At 44.3% G+C, this 20,518-nt stretch overlaps 1 protein-coding gene across 2 annotated transcripts in view; it reads right to left on the bottom strand.

Moving 5' to 3' along the window:
* ostn (osteocrin) overlaps positions 1-19,444 on the bottom strand; it is a 40,559-nt gene extending 21,115 nt beyond the window's left edge. Inside the window, exon 1 of one of the 2 annotated variants that reach the window (XM_021587202.2) lies at positions 19,108-19,444. In XM_021587202.2, the coding sequence (XP_021442877.1) occupies positions 19,108-19,137 (30 nt within the window). In that variant the 5' untranslated portion in view covers positions 19,138-19,444. The remainder of the gene's footprint in view (positions 1-19,107) is intronic. The other variant, XM_021587203.2, reaches the window with a different exon arrangement.
* Positions 19,445-20,518: the final 1,074 nt, after the last annotated feature.

Below are 20,518 nucleotides of genomic sequence, written 5' to 3' on the forward strand. Positions count from 1 at the left end.
ACATCAACCACCTGAGCCACGACCTGTTCACCCCGCTACCATCCAGAAGGCGAGATCCAGTACAGGTGCATCAAAGCTTGGACTGAGAGACTGAAACAGCTTCTATCTCAAGGCCATCAGACTGTTAAATAGCCATCACTAGCCGGCTACCACCCGGTTACTCAATGGAACACTAGTCATGTTTTTAATAATGTTTACATACTGCGTTACTCATCTCATATGCATATACTGTATTGTATTCTACTGTAATTTGTACTGTAATAACTGCTTCTCCTAATGTTGATACATTTCTGAAATATGTTATTTTACTTTAGATTTGTGTGTATTGTTGTGAATTGCTAGATATTACTGGACTGTTGGAGCTAGGAACACAAGCATTTCACTACACCACAATAACACCTGCTAAATATGTATATGTGACCAATAAAATTTGATTTGATAATTATGCATTGAAAGTTGATAAACTTGTAACCTCACGTTTGTGAAAATGGCCCTTGAATATTTGGTGAAGGAATTTGTCAAAACACATTCAGCATTGTTCACACTCTCTTAAGCCTTAGCCCCATCTCTTTAAGCATTAACATGTAAGGCCATGTTGGAGTCAGCAGAAATCACATTATAAATATTCCCTTACCTTGAACGATCTTCATCAGAATGCACTCCCAGGAATCCTAGTTCCACAATAAATGCTTGATTTGTTCGATAATGCGCGTTTAGTACACAAATCCAAACGCTCGTGCAGGTCCATCCGAACGTCGGACGAAAACTTCAAAAAGTTATATTACAGGTTGAAGAAACTTGTCAAACTAAGTATAGAATCAATCTTTAGGATGTTGTTATCATAAATCTTCAATAAAGTTCCAACCGGAGAATTCCTATGTCTGTAGAGAAGCCATGGAACGCAGGTCGCCATCATGTGAAATGCGCTTGACCAGGACCTGGCTCTCTGCCAGACCACTGACTAAAAGAGCTCCCATCCGGCTCCACAACACAGTAGAAGCCTCATCAAGTTTCTAAAGACGCTTGACATATAGGTGGAACTTTATCCATATCCCACTGTGTATTCAATAGGGTCTGGGTTGAAAATCGACCAACCTCAGATTTCCCACTTCCTGTTTGGACTTCCTGTTCAGGTTTTTGCCTGCCATATGAGTTCTGTTATACTCACATACATCATTCAAACAGTTTTAGAAACTTCAGAGTGTTTTCTATCCAATACTAATAATATGCATATATTAGCAACTGGGACTGAGGAGCAGGCCGTTGACTCTAGGCACCTCTGGGCACCTTTCATCCAAGCTACTCAATACTGCCCCTGCAGCCATGAGAAGGTCAATTGTTTAACTTGGGTCAAACATTTCAGGTAGCCTTCCACAAGCTTCCTACAATAAATTGGGTGAATTTTGGCCCATTCCTCCTGACAGAGCTGGTGTAACTGAGTCAGGTTTGTAGGCCCCCTTGCTCGCACACGCTTTTTCAGTTCTGCCCACATATTTTCTAAAGGATTGAGGTCAGGGCTTTGTGATGGCCACTCCAATACCTTGACTTGCTGTCCTTAAGCAATTTTGCCACAACTTCGGAAGTATGCTTGGGATCATTGTCCATTTGGAAGACCCATTTGTGACCAAGCTTTAACTTCCTGACTGTTGTCTTGAGATGTTGCTTCAATATATCCACATAATGTTAGTCCCTCATGATGCCGTCTATTTTGTGAAGGGCACCAGACCCTCCTGCAGCAAAGCACCCCCACAACATGCTGCAGCTACCATCGTGCTTCACGGTTGGGATGGTGTTCTTAGGCTTGCAAGCCTCCCCCTTTTTCCTCTAAACATAACGATGGTCATTATGGCCAAACAGAAGACATTTCTCCAAAAAGTACGATCTTTGTCCCCATGTGCAGTTGCAAACCGTAGACTGGCTTTTTTTATGGCGGTTTTGGAGCAGTGGCTTCTTCCTTGCTGAGCGGCCGTTCAGGTCATGTCGATGTAGGACTCGTTTAATGTGGATACGGATGCTTTTGTACCTGTTTCCTCCAGCACCTTCACAAGGTCCTTTGCTGTTGTTCTGGGATTGATTTGCACTTTTCGCACCAAAGTACGTTCATCTCTAGGAGACAGATCGCGTCTCCTTCCTGAGCGGTATGATGGCTGCGTGTTCCCATGGTGTTTATACTTGCATACTATGTTTGCACAGATGAACGTGGTACCTTCAGGCGTTTGGAAATTGCTCCCAAGGATGAACCTTAATTATGTTGAACATAATAAACTGCTCTCTATCCACCGGATGTGTACCAAACTCACTAAAAGTGGCATTCAAGCCTCTCTTGGAAAAGCCAAACCTTGACCCAGAAAATTTAAAAAACATCGGCCTATATCGAATCTTCCATTCCTCTCTAAAATTTTAGAAAAAGGTAGTAAATTACCTTTAAATGGCGTCAGACCGAGGCTCTGCATCTGTCCTCGTGCTCCTAGACCTTAGTGCTGCTTTTGATACCATCGATTACCACATTCTTATGGAGAGATTGGAAACCCAAATTGGTCTACACGGACAAGTTCTTGCCTGGTTTAGATCTTATGTGTCGGAAAGATATCAATTTGTCTCTGTGAATGGTTTGTCCTCTGACAAATCAACTGTAAATTTCGGTGTTCCTCAAGATTCCGTTTTAGGACCACTATTGTTTTATTTTTTACATCTTTGGGGATGTCATTCGAAAACATAATGTTAACTTTCACTGCTATGCGGATGACACACAGCTGTACATTTCAATGAAACATGGTGAAGCCCCAAAATTGCCCTTGCTGGAAGCCTGTTTCAGACATAAGGAAGTGGATGGCTGCAAACTTTCTACTTTCAAACTCGACAAAACTGAGATGCTTGTTCTAGGTCCCAAGAAACAAAGAGATCTTCTGTTGAATCTGACAATTAATCGTGATGGTTGTACAGTCGTCTCAAATAAAACTGTGAAGGGCCTCTGCATTACTCTGGACCCTGATCTCTCTTTTGACGAACAAATCAAGACTGTTTCAAGGACAGCTTTTTTCCATCTACGTAACATTGCAAAAATCTGAAATCTTCTGTCCAAAAATGATGCAGAAAATGTATCCATGATTTTGTCACTTCTAGGTTAGACTACTGCAATGCTCTACTTTCCGGCTATCCGGATAAAGCACTAAATAAACTTCAGTTAGTGCTAAATACGGCTGCTAGAATCCTGACTAGAACCATCAAATGTGATCATATTACTGGCTTCCTGTTAAGGCAAGGGCTGATTTCAAGGTTTTACTGCTAACCTACCAAGCATTACATGGGCTTGCTCCTACCTATCTTTCCGATTTGGTCCTGCCGTACATACCTACGCGTACGCTACGGTCACAAGACGCAGGTCTCCTTATTGTCCCTAGAATTTCTAAGCAAACAGCTGAATGCAGGGCTTTCTCCTATAGAGCTCCATGTTAATGGAATGGTTTGCCTACCCATGTGAGAGATGCAGACTCGGTCTCAACCTTTAAGTCTTTACTGACCTCTCTTCAGTAGGTCCTATGATTGAGTGTAGTCTGGCCCAGGTGAAGGTGAACGGAAAGGCCCTGCCTGGCCGGTTCCCCTCTCTCCACTGGGATTCTCTGCCTAACCGTATTACAGGGGCTGAGTCACGGGCTTACTGGTGCTCTTCCATGCCGTCCCTAGGAGGGGTGCGTCACTTGACTGGGTTGAATCACTGATGTGGTCTTCCTGTCTGGGTTGGCGCCCCCCCTTGGGTTGTGCCGTGGCGGAGATCTTTGTGGGCTATACTCAGCCTTGTCTCAGGATGGTAAGTTGGTGGTTGAAGATATCCCTCTAGTGGTGTGGGGGCTGTGCTTTGGCAAAGTGGGTGGGGTTATATCCTGCCTGTTTGGCCCTGTCCGGGGGTATCATCGGATGGGACCACAGTGTCTTCTGACCCCTCCTGTCTCAGCCTCCAGTATTTATGCTACAGTAGTTTATGTGTCGGGGGGCTAGGGTCAGTTTGTTATATCTGGAGTACTTCTCCTGTCTTATCCGGTGTCCTGTGTGAATTAAAGTATGCTCTCTCTAATTCTCTCTTTCTTTCTCTCTTTCGGAGGACCTGAGCCCTAGGACCATGCCTCAGGACTACCTGGCATGATGACTCCTTGCTGTCCCCAGTCCACCTGGCCGTGCTGCTGCTCCAGTTTCAACTGTTCTGCCTGCGGCTATGGAACCCTGACCTGTTCACCGGACGTGCTACCTGTCCCAAACCTGCTGTTCTCAACTCTCTAGAGACAGCAGGAGCGGTATAGATACTCTCAATGATCAGCTATGATTAGCCAACTGACATTTACTCCTGAGGTGCTAACTTGTTGCAGCATCGACAACTACTGTGATTATTGTTATTTGACCATGCTGGTCATTTATGAACATTTGAACATCTTGGCCATGTTCTGTTATAATCTCCACCTGGCACAGCCAGAAGGGGACAGGCCAACCCTCATAGCCTGGTTCCTCTCTATGTTTCTTCGTAGGTTTTGGCCTTTCTGGGGAGTTTTTTCTAGCCACCATGCTTCTACACCTTCATTGCTTGCTGTTTGGGGTTTTAGGCTGGATTTCTGTACAGCACTTTGATATATCAGCTGATGTAAGAAGGCCTATATAAATACATTTGATTTACTTGTGGAGGTCTTGGCTGATTTCTTTAGATTTTCCCATGATGTCAAGCAAAGAGGCACTGAGTTTGAAGGTAGGCCTTGAAACACATCCACAGGTACACCTCCAATTGACTCAAATGATGTCAATTGGCCTATCAGAAGTTTCTAAAGCCATGACATCATTTTCTGGAATTTTCCAAGCTGTTTAAAGGCACAGTCAAATTAGTGTATGTAAACTTCTTACCCACTGCAATTGTTATACAATGAATTATAAGTTAAATAATCTGTCTGTAAACAATTGTTGGAAAAATTACTTGTGTCATGCACAAAGTAGATGTCCTAACCGACTTGCCAAAACTATAGTTTTTGAACAAGAAATTTGTGGAGTGGTTGAAAAACTAGTTTTAATGACTCCAACCTAAGTGCATGTAAACTTCCGACTTCAACTGTATATACTGTATTGTATTCTACTGTATTTTAGTCAACGCCACTTCGACATTGCTCGTCCTAGTATTTATTCATATATTTCTTTATATGTGTATTGTTGTGTACTGTTGGAGCTAGGAACACAATGTAAACTTCCAACTTCAACTGTACATGTCAATCTCTCTTGGTTCAAAGTAGAGGAGAGATTGATTTCATCACTACTTGTATTTGTGAGAAGTATTGACATGTTAAATTCACTGAGCTGTCTGTTTAAACTACTAGCACACAGCTCAGTCACCCATGCCTACCCCCACAAGACATGCCACCAAAGGTCCTATCACAGTCCAGAACAGAGTTTGCGAGGCGCATAGTACTACATAGAGCCATGACTATATGGCTCTCTATTCCACATAGAGTAACTCATGCAAGCAGTAAAATCAGATTTTAAAAAACATAAAAATACACAATATGGAACAGTGGAGATTGTGAAGAGACAAGCACACAGGCATAGACACACATATCCACACGTTAACATACAGAGTATTGGCCTGGGGGCACCCACTTAATGTGTTGTGAAATCTGTTGTGAATGTATAGATTTAGAAAAAAACATGGTACATAACTACCTTAATTTTGTTGGACCCCGGGAAAAGTATCTGCCGCCTTGGCATCCCTAATAGGGTTCCATAATAAATACAAAAACAAATATTAGGTTTGGCTGCTTTAGTTTGATATGCTACGTTAGGTTAGGGGTTAAGGGGTTAAGGTAAGGGTTAAAGGGTTACAGTTAGGGTTAGGGGAAAGGTTAGCTAACAGTGGTATAGATAAACGGAGTAAGTAGTTGCAAAGTTGCCGATTAGCTAAAACCTTCCATGATGAGATTCGAACGGGCAACCTTTGGGATGCTAGACGTTCGTGTTATACGACTGCCAATCCACCCTGACGGTTTGGATTACAAACTAATATGCCACTGTAGAAAGGGGAGACTCTCACAAATACGATGGTGTTCTACGTTTTGCACTACGACCCCCACAAGTATCGTGGGACTCCTCTGAAGCTAACGCATACAAAGGAATGGAAGTATGGAGGTAATTTTGTGCCAACAAAAAATAAGAGGTTAAATAAGTGTCCTCACCCCACCCGGCTTTTAGAGTCATACCAAATATAACATACAGTATCATACTGTACTGTACTGTATCATATATCTGTATATTTCAGTGTCCCGAATTTACGTATGTCATTTAAATGTAACCTAACGTAAAGTAACATATCATACTAAAAGGCGTGGCACGGATTTTAGTTAAATATAATATGTTTTGCTCTGAGACCAGGCTGAAAGATGGGGAAAAACACTTGCGCATTAGATGATGTCTTTGCAGTATGTACACTACCAAGGTTTTTCTTTTTCTGAAATAATGCATCATGCAGTAACCAAAAAAGTGTTCAATAAATCAAAATATATTTGAGATTTGAGATTCTTCAAATAGCCACCCTTTGCCTTGATGACAGCTTTGCACACTCTTGGCATTTTCCCAAGCAGCTTCATGAGGTAGTCACCTGGAATGCATTTCAATTAATAGGTGTGCCTTGTTAAAAGTTAATTGGTGGCATTTCTTTCCTTCTTAATGTGTTTGAGCCAATCAGTTGTGTTGTGACAAGGTAGGGGGATATACAGAAGATAGCCCTATTTGGTAAAAGACCAAGTTCATATTATGGCAAGAACAGCTCAAATCAGCAAAGAGAAACGACAGTCCATAATTACTTTAAGACATGAAGGTCAGCCAATAAGGAACATTTCAATAACTTTTAAAGTTGAAATGAAACTGGCTCTCATGAGGACCGACACAGTAAAGGAAGACCCAGAGTTACCTCTGCTGCAGAGGACAAGTTCATTAGAGTTACCAGTCTCAGAAATTGCAGCCCAAATAAATGCTTTAAGGAGTTCAAGTGACAGACACATCTCAACATCAAAAGTTCAGAGGAGACTGCATGAATCAGGCCTTTCATGGTTGAATCGCTGCAAAGAAACCACTAGTAAAGGACGCCAATAAGAAGAAGAGACTTGCTTGGGCCAAGGAACATGAGCAATAGACATTAGACCGGTGGAAATGTAACTTTTGGTCTGGGGTCCAAATTGGAGATTTTTGGTTCCAACCAGCATGTCTTTGTGAGACGCAGAGTAGGTGAACAGATGACCTCTGCATGTGTGGTTCCCACTGTAAAGCATGGAGGAGGAGATGTTATGGTGTGGGGTGCTTTGCAGGTGACACTATCTATGATTTATTTAGAATTCAAGGCACACTTAACCAGCATGGCTACCACAGCATTCTGCAGCGATACGCAATCCCATCTGATTTGGGCTTAGTGGGACTATCATTTGTTTTTCAACAGGACAATGACCCAACACACTTACAGGCTGTGTAAGGGCTATTTTACCAAGAAGGAGAGTGATAGAGTGCTGCATCAGATGACCTGGCCTCCACAATCACCCGACCTCAACCAAATTGAAATGGTTTGGTATAAGTCAGGCCGCGGAGTGAAGGAAAAGCAGCCAACAAGTGCTTAGCATAAGTGGGAACTCCTTTTTGGAAAAGCATTCCAAGTGAAGCTGGTTGAGAGAATGCCAAGAGTGTGCAAAGCTGTCATCAATGCAAAGAGTGGCTATTTGAACAATCTGAAATATAAAATATATTTTGATTTGTTTAAAACTTTTTGGGTGACTAGATGATTCCATATGTGTTATTTCATAGTTTTGATGTCTTCTCTGTTATTCTACAATATAGAAAATAGTACAAATAAAGAAAAACCCTTGAAATAGTAGGTGTTCTAAAACTTTGGACCGGTGGTGTATGTATGTATGTTGTATACGTTTTTAATAAACGTTACATTCTAAATGGTATGAAGTACAATTACTACACATGTAGGTTTAGTAAAATCCAATTGATTTACATAGGCCTTCTTACATCAGCTGATATCTCAAAGTGATGTACAGAAACCCCGCCTAAAACCCCAAACAGCAAGCAATGCAGGTGTAGAAGCATGGTGGCTAGGAAAAACTACCTAGAAAGGCCAAAACCTAGGAAGAAACCTAGAGAGGAACCAGGCTATCCTTGTCATGTACTGTCATGTTGTGTCTTGTCTCTGTCCTTTCCCTTCACCCTGTCTCCCTCTGCTGGTCGTTGTTAGGTTACCTTTTCTCCCCCGCTTTCCCCCAGCTGTTCCTTGTCTCCTCTTGACTACCTCGTCACCCCTTCTCCCACCTGTTCCCCTTTTCCCTCTGATTAGTCCCCTATATCTCTCTCTGTTTTTGTTCCTGTCCTTGTCGGATTCTTGTTTGTTGTGTTTCATGCCTGAACCAGACTGTCGTCATGTTTGCTGTAACCTTGTCTTGTCCTGTCGGAATCTGCCGGTCCGTCTGAGCCTACCTATGTTTGGTAATTAAAGAAGCTCTGTTTAAGTTCATTCGCTTTTGGGTCCTCATTCACGCACCGTAACAGAAGAATCCGACCAAGAATGGACCCAGCGACTTCGGATCCTCTCCACTCAGCCGTCGGGATCCAGGGAGCGATGCTAGGCAGACACGAGCAGGAAGTGTCTGCTGCTCGACATGCCGTTGAGACCCTGGCCACCCAAGTCTCCAACCTCACAGAACAGGTTCACCATCTCCGCCTCGATCCACCGGCCACTTCCAGGGCTTTCGAATCTCCGGAGCCCAGAATCAATAACCCGCCGTGTTACTCTGGGGAGCCCACTGAATGCCGCTCGTTCCTCACCCAGTGTGATATTGTGTTTTCTCTCCAGCCCAACACTTACTCCAGGAGCACTGCTCGTGTCGCCTACGTCATATCTCTCCTTATTGGACGGGCTCGTGAGTGGGGCACGGCAATCTGGGAGGCAAGGGCTGAGTGTACTAACCAGTATCAGGACTTTAAGGAGGAGATGATACGGGTTTTTGATCGATCTGTTTTTGGGGAGGAGGCTTCCAGGGCCCTGTCTTCCCTATGTCAAGGCAATCAATCCATAACAGACTACTCTATTGAGTTTCGCACTCTTGCTGTCTCCAGTGGCTGGAACGAGCCGGCCTTGCTCGCTCGTCTTCTGGAGGGTCTCCGCGCAGAGGTAAAGGATGAGATTCTCTCCCGGGAGGTTCCTTCCAGCGTGGATTCCTTGATTGAACTCGCTATTCGCATTGAGCGACGGGTTGATCTTCGTCACCGAGCTCGTGGAAAGGAGCTCGCGCTCTCCGTCGCTCCCCTCTCCGCATCACTACCATCTTCCTCTGCCGGCTCGGGTGCTGAGCCCATGCAGCTGGGAGGTATCCGCATCTCGACTAAGGAGAGGGAACGGAGAATCACCAACCGCCTCTGTCTCTATTGCGGTTCCGCTGGTCATTTTGTCACTTCATGTCCAGTAAAAGGCCAGAGCTCGTCAGTAAGCGGAGGGCTACTGGTGAGCGCTACTACTCCTGTCTCTCCTTCAAGATCCTGCACTACCTTGTCGGTCCATCTACGCTGGACCGGTTCGTCAGCTTCCTGCAGTGCCTTAATAGACTCTGGGGCGGAGGGCTGTTTTATGGACGAGACCTGGGCTCGGGAACATGACATTCCTCTCAGACAGTTAAAGGAGCCCACGGCCTTGTTCGCCCTGGATGGTAGTCCTCTCCCCAGGATTCAGCGTGAGACGCTACCTTTAACCCTCACTGTTTCTGGTAATCATAGTGAAACCATTTCTTTTTTAATTTTTCGTTCACCTTTTACACCTGTTGTTTTGGGCCATCCCTGGCTAGTTTGTCATAATCCTTCCATTAATTGGTCTAGTAATTCTATCCTCTCCTGGAACGTCTCTTGTCATGTGAAATGTTTAATGTCTGCTATCCCTCCTGTTTCCTCTGTCTCTTCTTCACAGGAGGAGCCTGGTGATTTGACAGGGGTGCCGGAGGAATATCACGATCTGCGCACGGTGTTCAGTCGGTCCAGGGCCACCTCTCTTCCTCCACACCGGTCGTATGATTGTAGTATTGATCTCCTTCCGGGAACCACCCCCCCCGGGGTAGACTATACTCTCTGTCGGCCCCCGAACGTAAGGCTCTCGAAGATTATTTGTCTGTAGCTCTTGACGCCGGTACCATAGTCCCCTCCTCCTCTCCCGCCGGAGCGGGGTTTTTTTTTGTCAAGAAGAAGGACGGGTCTCTGCGCCCCTGCATAGATTATCGAGGGCTGAATGACATAACAGTGAAGAATCGTTATCCGCTTCCTCTTATGTCTTCAGCCTTCGAGATCCTGCAGGGAGCCAGGTTTTTCACTAAGTTGGACCTTCGTAACGCTTACCATCTCGTGCGCATCAGGGAGGGGGACGAGTGGAAGACGGCGTTTAACACTCCGTTAGGGCACTTTGAATACCGGGTCCTTCCTTTCGGCCTCGCTAACGCTCCAGCTGTCTTTCAGGCATTAGTCAATGATGTCCTGAGAGACATGCTGAACATCTTTGTTTTCGTTTACCTTGACGATATCCTGATTTTTTCACCGTCACTCCAGATTCATGTTCAGCACGTTCGACGTGTCCTCCAGCGCCTTTTAGAGAATTGTCTTTTTGTGAAGGCTGAGAAGTGCACTTTTCATGCCTCCTCCGTCACATTTATCGGTTCTGTTATTTCCGCTGAAGGCATTAAGATGGATCCCGCTAAGGTCCAAGCTGTCATTGATTGGCCCGTCCCTAAGTCACGCGTCGAGCTGCAGCGCTTTCTCGGCTTCGCGAACTTCTATCGTCGTTTCATCCGTAATTTCGGTCAGGTGGCAGCTCCTCTCACAGCCCTTACTTCTGTCAAGACGTGCTTTAAGTGGTCCGTTTCCGCCCAGGGAGCTTTTGATCTCCTCAAGAATCGTTTTACATCCGCTCCTATCCTTGTTACACCTGACGTCTCTAGACAGTTCGTTGTCGAGGTTGACGCGTCAGAGGTGGGCGTGGGAGCCATTCTTTCTCAGCGCTCCCTCTCTGACGACAAGGTCCACCCATGCGCGTATTTTTCTCATCGCCTGTCGCCGTCGGAACGTAACTATGATGTGGGTAACCGCGAACTGCTCGCCATCCGGTTAGCCCTAGGCGAATGGCGACAGTGGTTGGAGGGGGCGACCGTTCCTTTTGTCGTTTGGACTGACCATAGGAACCTTGAGTACATCCGTTCTGCCAAACGACTTAATGCGCGTCAGGCGCGTTGGGCGCTGTTTTTCGCTCGTTTCGAGTTCGTGATTTCTTATCGTCCGGGCTCTAAGAACACCAAGCCTGATGCTTTGTCTCGTCTCTTCAGTTCTTCAGTAGCCTCCACTGACCCCGAGGGGATTCTCCCTGAGGGGCGTGTTGTCGGGTTGACTGTCTGGGGAATTGAGAGGCAGGTAAAACAAGCGCTCACTCACACTCCGTCGCCGCGCGCTTGTCCTAGGAACCTTCTTTTTGTTCCCGTTCCTACTCGTCTGGCCGTTCTTCAGTGGGCTCACTCTGCCAAGTTAGCCGGCCACCCTGGCGTTCGGGGTACGCTTGCTTCCATTCGCCAGCGTTTTTGGTGGCCCACCCGGGAGCATGACACGCGTCGTTTCGTGGCTGCTTGTTCGGTCTGCGCGCAGACTAAGTCCGGTAACTCTCCTCCTGCCGGCCGTCTCAGGCCGCTTCCTATTCCCTCTCGACCGTGGTCTCACATCGCCTTAGATTTTGTCACCGGACTGCCTTCGTCAGCGGGGAAGACTGTTATTCTTACGGTTGTCGATAGGTTCTCTAAGGCGGCTCATTTCATTCCCCTTGCTAAGCTTCCTTCTGCTAAAGAGACGGCACAAATCATCATCGAGAATGTTTTCAGAATTCATGGCCTTCCGTCAGACGTCGTTTCGGACAGAGGTCCGCAATTCACGTCTCAATTTTGGAGGGAGTTTTGCCGTTTGATTGGGGCTTCCGTCAGTCTCTCTTCCGGCTTTCACCCCCAGTCTAACGGTCAAGCAGAACGGGCCAATCAGACTATTGGTCGCATCTTACGCAGTCTTTCTTTTCGTAACCCTGCGTCTTGGTCAGAACAGCTCCCCTGGGCAGAATACGCCCACAACTCGCTTCCTTCGTCTGCGACCGGGCTATCTCCTTTTCAGAGTAGCCTCGGGTACCAGCCTCCGCTGTTCTCATCTCAGTTCGCCGAGTCCAGCGTCCCCTCCGCTCAGGCTTTTGTCCAACGTTGCGAGCGCACCTGGAAGAGGGTCAGGTCTGCACTTTGCCGTTATAGGACGCAGACTGTGAGGGCTGCTAATAAGCGTAGAACTAAGAGTCCTAGATATTGTCGCGGTCAGAGAGTTTGGCTCTCCACTCAGAACCTTCCCCTTAAGACGGCTTCTCGCAAGTTGACCCCGCGGTTCATTGGTCCGTTCCGTATTTCTCGGGTCATTAATCCTGTCGCAGTTCGACTTCTTCTTCCGCGATACCTTCGTCGCATCCACCCGGTCTTCCATGTCTCCTGCATCAAGCCCGTCCTTCGCGCCCCCGCTCGTCTTCCCCCCCCCCCCCCATCCTTGTCGAGGGCGCACCCATCTACAGGGTCCGTAGAATTTTGGACATGCGTCCCCGGGGCCGTGGTCACCAGTACCTCGTAGATTGGGAGGGGTACGGTCCTGAGGAGAGGAGTTGGGTTCCCTCTCGGGACGTGCTGGACCGTGCGCTGATCGAGGATTTCCTCCGTTGCCGCCAGGTTTCCTCCTCGAGTGCGCCAGGAGGCGCTCGGTGAGTGGGGGGGTACTGTCATGTACTGTCATGTTGTGTCTTGTCTCTGTCCTTTCCCTTCACCCTGTCTCCCTCTGCTGGTCGTTGTTAGGTTACCTTTTCTCCCCCGCTTTCCCCCAGCTGTTCCTTGTCTCCTCTTGACTACCTCGTCACCCCTTCTCCCACCTGTTCCCCTTTTCCCTCTGATTAGTCCCCTATATCTCTCTCTGTTTTTGTTCCTGTCCTTGTCGGATTCTTGTTTGTTGTGTTTCATGCCTGAACCAGACTGTCGTCATGTTTGCTGTAACCTTGTCTTGTCCTGTCGGAATCTGCCGGTCCGTCTGAGCCTACCTATGTTTGGTAATTAAAGAAGCTCTGTTTAAGTTAATTCGCTTTTGGGTCCTCATTCACGCACCGTAACAATCCTGGTGGCCTGTCCTCTTCTGTCTGTGCCTGGAGGAGATTATAACAGAACATGGCCAAGATGTTCAAATGTTCATAAATGACCAGCATGGTCAAATAATAATAATCACAGTAGTTGTCGAGGGTGTAACAAGTCAGCACCTCAGGAGTAAATGTCAGTTGGCTTTTCAAAATGTCAGTTGGCTTTTCAAAATGTCTCTCGACCTGTGCACCTACATTGTAAACTTTCATTCATAGGCTAGGTTGTAGCAATCTCATGTTGTGTATAGGGAAAATGTGAGTATCATGTAGTAGCCTGAACCTATCGATGTTACATTGAGCTGGGGGATTGGAATATGACTGACAGTCATCCAGTATGCTGTAATAGAAGTAAGGCCATGATCATAAAATAAATAATTGTCCTCCCTCATCTTAAATGGCACTGACCGGCAAACACACACATACACTTTCACACTTTTCAACACACTGCTGCTACTTTGTTTATTATCGATACTGATTGCCTTGTCACTTTTACTCCTACCTACATGAACACAGAAATGGCTTCTAGAACGTGAACTTTCATAAGCCTTAAAGTGTATGCAATCTGTAAATATAAATTAAATTGTTAAATTACAAGCCTAGTTTGTTTGGCCACAAAAACAGACAGCAACCTTCCCGCTAGCCATGATTGGCTGAGATAATGAGGGGGCTGGACACGCTGAGAGATCGAGTTTTGAAATCAGTGGAATTAAAGTATGATAGCTAAGGAGATGGAGAAATCGTCTGTCTCCGGATTACATATTCAAACTAAGGGCATCCGTGACAGAGAGGGAGAAGCGTCCATCCATGTACAGTATACTGGTAAGATAGTCTAGCTAGCCACATTTTCAGATATTGCACGTTTCTAATTTTAATTTCAAGTAAAGTGTACAGTTAGTTAGCTAGCTAACGTTAGCTGGCTGGCTCGCTAGCTAACCTTACATGTATGATCTGTGTAGTAATATTATTTGTGTCTCGGAGCCATTTGCTTTGCTAGTTATAATCTAATGTTTGTATTTGTATGTATTATGTAACTCCATTAGCTGCTGCCAAGAATAAAACTTCTTACCGTCCCACCTGGCCAACATCCGGTGAAAATGCAGAGTGTGAAATTCAAACTACAGAATTATAAAAATTTAACTTTCATAAAATCACAAGTGTAATACATCAAAATAAAGCTTAACTTCTTGTTAATCCAGTGTCAGATTTCAAAAAGGCTTTACGGCGAAAGCACTCCATGCAATTATCTGAGGACAGTGGCCCGCTTACAAAAGCATGAAAAACATATTTCAACCAAGCAGGTGCGTCACGGAAGTCAGAAATTGCAATATAACCTTATAAGCCTTACCTTTGATGATCTTCTTCTGTTGGCACTCCAAAAGGTCCCAGACATATCACAAATGGTTATTTTGTTTGATAATGTCCTTCTTTATATCCATAAAAACTCAGTTTAGCTGGCGCGCTTCAGTCAATAATCCACCCAGTTTCCCTCTGTCAAAATGCATACAAAATGAATCCCAAACGTTACTAATAAACTTTTCGAAACAAGCCAAACAACGTTTATAATCAAACCTTAGGTACCCTAATACGAAATAAATGATAACATTTAAGACGGAGAATCGTTATTGTCTTTACCGGAGAAAGATACCAATACCGCTCTCTTCCAAGCACTTGAAAACAGTTAAGCCAAAATGGGAGCCACCTAGAAAAACTACAATTTCTGGCTAATTTTTCCAAAAACCAGCATGAAACTCTTTCTAAAGACTGTTGACATCTACTGGAAGCCCTAGGAACTGCAATCTGGGAGTATTTCGCCTTATAATAAGAGTAACAGCCATTGAAAACAGTGGTAGGCTGAAATTGTTTGGGGGGGATGGTTTGTCCTCGGGGTTTCGCCTGCCATATCAGTTCTGTTATACTCACAGACATAATTTTAGCAGTTATAGAAACTTCTATCCAAATCTATACAGACAGCTCAGTACCTTCAGCTTGTCAACACCTCTTACAAAAACAAGTAATGAGGATGTCAATCTCTCTTCCACTTTGAGCCATGAGAGATTGACATGCAATGTCATTAATGTTAGCTCTCCGTGTACTTTTAAAGGCCAGCTGTGCTGCCCTGTTCTTTTATCGTTGTTCTTTTTTCTTTCACCTTTATTTATCCAGGTAGGCTAGTTGAGAACAAGTTCTCATTTACAACTGCGACCTGGCCAAGATAAAGCAAAGTAGTGCAACACAAATAACAACACAGAGTTACACATGGAATAAACAGGCGTACAGTCAATAACACAATAGAAAAAAAGAAAGTCTATATACAGTGTGTGCAAATGGTGTGAGGAGGTAAAGCAATAAATTGGCCATAGTAGTGAAGTAATTACAATTTAGCAAATTAACACTGGAGTGATAGATGTGCAGATGATGATGTGCAAGTAGAAATACTGGTGTGCAAAAGAGCAGAAAAGTAAATAAAAACAATATGGGGATGAGGTAGGTAGATTGGATGGGCTATTGACAGATGCGCTATGTACAGCTGCAGCGATCGGTTAGCTGCTCAGATAGCTGATGTTTTAAGTTAGTGAGGAAAATATAAGTCTCCAGCTTCAGGGATTTTTGCAATTCATTCCGGTCAACTGCAATTCTCCCAAGTCCCTCTTTGTGGCACCTGACCACACGACTGAACAGTAGTCCAGGTGCAACAAAACCAGGGCCTGTAGGACCCTAGTGTTGTTAAGAAGGCAGAGCAGCACATTATTATTGACCGACTTCTCCCCATCTTAGCTGCTGTTGTATCAATATGTTTTGACCATGACAGTTCAACAGTCCAACTTGTTCAATTTCCACATTATTCATTACCAGACGTAGTTGAGGTTTAGAGTTTAGTGAATGATCTGGACTAACTTATTCCTTGCTATCCATTCCAAAACTAACTGCAGTCATTTCAGTCCCTGGAGTAGCTAATGTGTATAGTGTTGTGTCATCCGCATACAACGACATACTGGCTTTACTCAAAGTCAGTGGCATGTCGTTAGTAATGATTGAAAAAAGCAATGGGCCTCAACAGCTACCCTGGGGAATTCCTGCTTCTACCTGGATTATGTTTGAGTAGAAATGCTGGTGTTCTGTTAGACAAGTAACTCTTTATCCACATTATAGTAGGGGGTGTAAAGCCATAACACATACTTTTTTCCAGCAGCAGACTGTGATCGATAATGTCAAAAGCTGCACTGAAGGCTAGCTAACATTGAACCTGGTTGGTTTGAGACCTGCAGAGTCATGCAGGGTAGTAACATTATGAGTTTGGATTATGGTTCTTTGTTTAGCTAGCTACATGTCTTAACAATAGACTTCACTATGAAAGTAACCATTTCAATAGAATGTTCAAGATGTCAATTCAACAACTGTTGATAGACGTAGCTGGTAAATACGCTCTGGCTATCTACTCCGATTTCAGAGCACTCTCGTCCGAGTGTGCACAAAATAACTGATGAATTTACGAATGCTCAACACCCTTTGAATACGGCCAGTGTCAGTAAACGTTGGCTAAAAAAAATAATAATAAATTGTTGCCAGCAGCACAGTTGCAGTCACCAATGCTTTGGATAACATAAAAACAGCCTAACCTGTTCTGCTAGGGCAAGTAAAATGGTCAATATTTAAAAATAAATAGTTTCACCATATAGAAAAAAAGAGTTCAGTTCACTTAAATGAATCACTAACCACATTAAATAAATAATAATCTTTAGAAATTACTTTGTCAAAGCAACACACTAACTAGGGCAGAAATGTTGGGGTTAAGTGGGTTAAAACGTCCTAGAAGTGACACGGTTGATGGAGGGACACGTCAAAATGTGGAAGTTTGGCACTTTAGCAAGTATTTACTCATATCAGATTTATTGAATTCCCCATGTGGTTGGTTTATATTAAAGGGCACTATAGTATAGTATACCATTGTTCCTCATTCTCCCCTACACACACTTGGCAACGTACTATTACTACTCAGGCTTTCTGAACACTGTCTGGATACACATACAGTATGTACACACACACTGCTCTACCCATTCTCACTTAATACTCCACACTCTAGCCTGGTTTATACCTGGTGCTAACATGCGTCCTTTGTCCAACACTTATTACTCAACACAAGCTATTAGACCCCGTCTCAGGGATGGATAACTCTGGAGATCCTTTCGATCTCCACTGAGTTAGGTAAATCTGCTTCTAGTTTTTTTGCGGCCATTATGTGAAACAATTTACAGAGTTGGAATAATCCTCAATGCTCTCTAAATTTGGAAGAGTTGGCGCCTCCAGGGATATTCAGAAGGCTGATTAAGGAATTTATTTTATGAAGAATGAGTTTGTTTTATATTATTTTGTGTATGAATGTGTATATTGATGTGTATAGTGTATATTAATGTGTATGCATGATACAGGTCTCAGCATTACTCCCTGTCAGAATAAAGATTAAATAAAATAATTAATAAAATAAAAACACTGTAGAATTCAAAGGACTATATCCTATTCTCTAATACCAATAGGGTATTAAAACTCCTTCACAGCGTTTTTACCATACATGTAGTATTCCAATCCCTATCACTCTACAAGGGTCCAACTAATACCCCAAAACAACCCAAAATTACCCCAAATTACTCAAAACAGCTACCCAAAACAGTAGGACCTCTCTACAACAAACACTCTGCTGCTGTCCCAACTTTCAACACCCTTCACTCGCTTCCAATAGCTGTAACCAACCTTTGGCACCTACGAGAGAAACATTTGATGGTCCAATTTAGCAATGGAATATACCCACATGATGTGTGGGATTTGAGCAATTAAACACATGATTTGAGCAATTATACACTCTCATCATTAAATGTACAAAAACACAGTTCCACACATGGATATCTAATCTTTATCTAGTCTATATCTATCTATACCAAGTGTATCAGTCTACCCCGAGAGCACTTGCATTCTGGTCCAAATGACCGAGCAGTAAATCAACCGAAAAGCTGGTAAAAATAACTAAATGTCTCTATTGCTCCATAGAATACCTTTTGGAACACCTTTCTCAAACTGTAAAATCATGCGGTCCTGTTTGAAACCATGCCGTGTTCAATTCCCCCAAGGTTTTCACAGTGTATGTTTTAGACTTGACTGGCAAAGGGTATTGTCTAGCAACATCAGCTAATTTTAGCATTTTCCATTCCCGAAAATAAACACCTCCACCCATCACATGCACTCTCCCCAATGTACGTACACCAACATTCTCTCAAAGACACACTCACACTCTCCATACGTCACAAACATTCTTTACGCACACACAAAGACACTCAAATTCTTCCATTCACAAAAATACAGATACAATTCAAAGATCAAACAAATGTTCTCACAAATTGTGAACTTAGGCAAGGTCTACAACCACCACTTAACAAAACTGTCACTCATCATTCACTCATCTTTCTTCTACTGTATTCTATATTGCACACATAAACAACATCTCTCAAGAACACCTGCACACATACACATAGGTGTGATGAACATACACTCTTAGAAAAAAGGGTTCCAATAGGGTTCTGGGGCTGTCCATACAGGAGAACACTTTTTGGTTCCATGCAAAACCCTCTGTGGAAAATGTTCTACATGGAACTCAAAATTGTTCTATCTGGAACCAAAAGGGGTTCTTCGAAGGGTTCTCCTATGGGGACAGCCAAAGAACCATTTTTGGTTCAAGATAGCACCTTGTTTTTCTAAGAGTGTACACACCTGCGCTACATTCATGCGTTTATGCATACATATATCCATGCATGTCTGAGTACCCACTTGTGCACAGAGAGCCCCATTCGTTCTACTGTACTCGTTCGTTCTATTGTACTCACCTTTGGTTTTAGATAGTCTGGAACACACATTTACACACACACAGGAGAAGAGAGAGGATGTTGAAAAGTTCCTGGAATTTCTCACGTTCCAACTTTTCCCTCCCTTTGCTTGTTCCTGGTGTTGACTTTCCCCGTTTTATAGGCTCTCTTCTGGAATCTCCACTCCAATCGGTGGTCGCGATTCCTCTGACATCATTTCTCCTCGTTTTCCACTGCTCCACTGCTCCTTTCCCTAAACCCTCTCACTCTGACATTTTCATCCTCATCACCCCAGGGCTGGGGTTATTACCTGCTAATGGGAACTCTGGGGAGTAGCTGGGTGGCCGGGGGAGGTGAGGGCTGTTGCCCCCCCTCCCTCTGCTGGGCAACAGAGTCAATGTCCCAGAGATCAGAGGGAAAGGTCAGGTACCGTTGCCTGATGAGGTGCATGCTGTCGGAATGACGGTCCTTAAAGCCACAGAGGCGAGCGGGCGATGTAGGTAGAGAGATCAGGGGAGGAGAGTGTAGGTGACAGGCAAGGTTTATCTTTCCATACCGCCTGCGGATGATCAGATCGCCTGCGGATGATCAGATCGCTCAGCCCAGGCTTGTATCTCCCCTGTCCGAAATAAAGTCATGATAGCTAATCCTTGTCTAAACTAAAGTCAGATCCTCCTGACCTATACACTGACTGTATGCTATGTAGCCTAATATCATGCCCAATGAACCATCTAGGTCTCCATCTAGGGCTCTGTCTGTCTGTCTGTCTGTCTGTCTGATCTAAACCTATGGATCCTGTGTCCCCCTATGCCCAACTCCTGGACCTCCCACTTAACTTGTCTTCAGTACAAACTCACATCTCATGTCGGTTGATCTCAACAATAAATCCAGGCTTGACCAAACCAAAAACCAACCATTGTAAAACTGGTCCATAAGAGTTCTTGCTACCTGTTATACCAAAACTGGTACAAAATTGGTTCAACCTGTTTGAATTCCTTCTGTTTGAATTCTGAATCAATGTTTTCCCAGGTTTAAACAATATAACACAGAGCTAGTGAGAGACACACTCTATAGCCCCTCTGGATCTCTCTCCTTAGACTGAGGGCAACCTGCAGCAAATCCAGCTGACTTATCACACACTATAATTAAATATAAACAGACCACCAATCACTTTTTATTGCCAACAAGTTATATCAAGATCCTCAGAGGGAGCAATGCATAGTAAAAAGGCAATGCTGTTTGGCAACCCACAAAAGCTGAGACACATAGGCAAAAGTGTCACAAGAACAGACGGACAAATCAGTCATGAACAAGTAAACGCGAAGTACCTGGGGATGAAGTTGGACCCACACCTACACTGGACTAAATAAGCCAGCCTGATCACAGTGAAACTGCTGTCTGGGCTTGGCACTCTAAAAATGACAAGAGACTT

This window comes from Oncorhynchus mykiss, chromosome 27, assembly GCF_013265735.2.
Source record: "Oncorhynchus mykiss isolate Arlee chromosome 27, USDA_OmykA_1.1, whole genome shotgun sequence".
In the NCBI taxonomy this organism is placed as follows: Eukaryota; Metazoa; Chordata; class Actinopteri; order Salmoniformes; family Salmonidae; genus Oncorhynchus; species Oncorhynchus mykiss.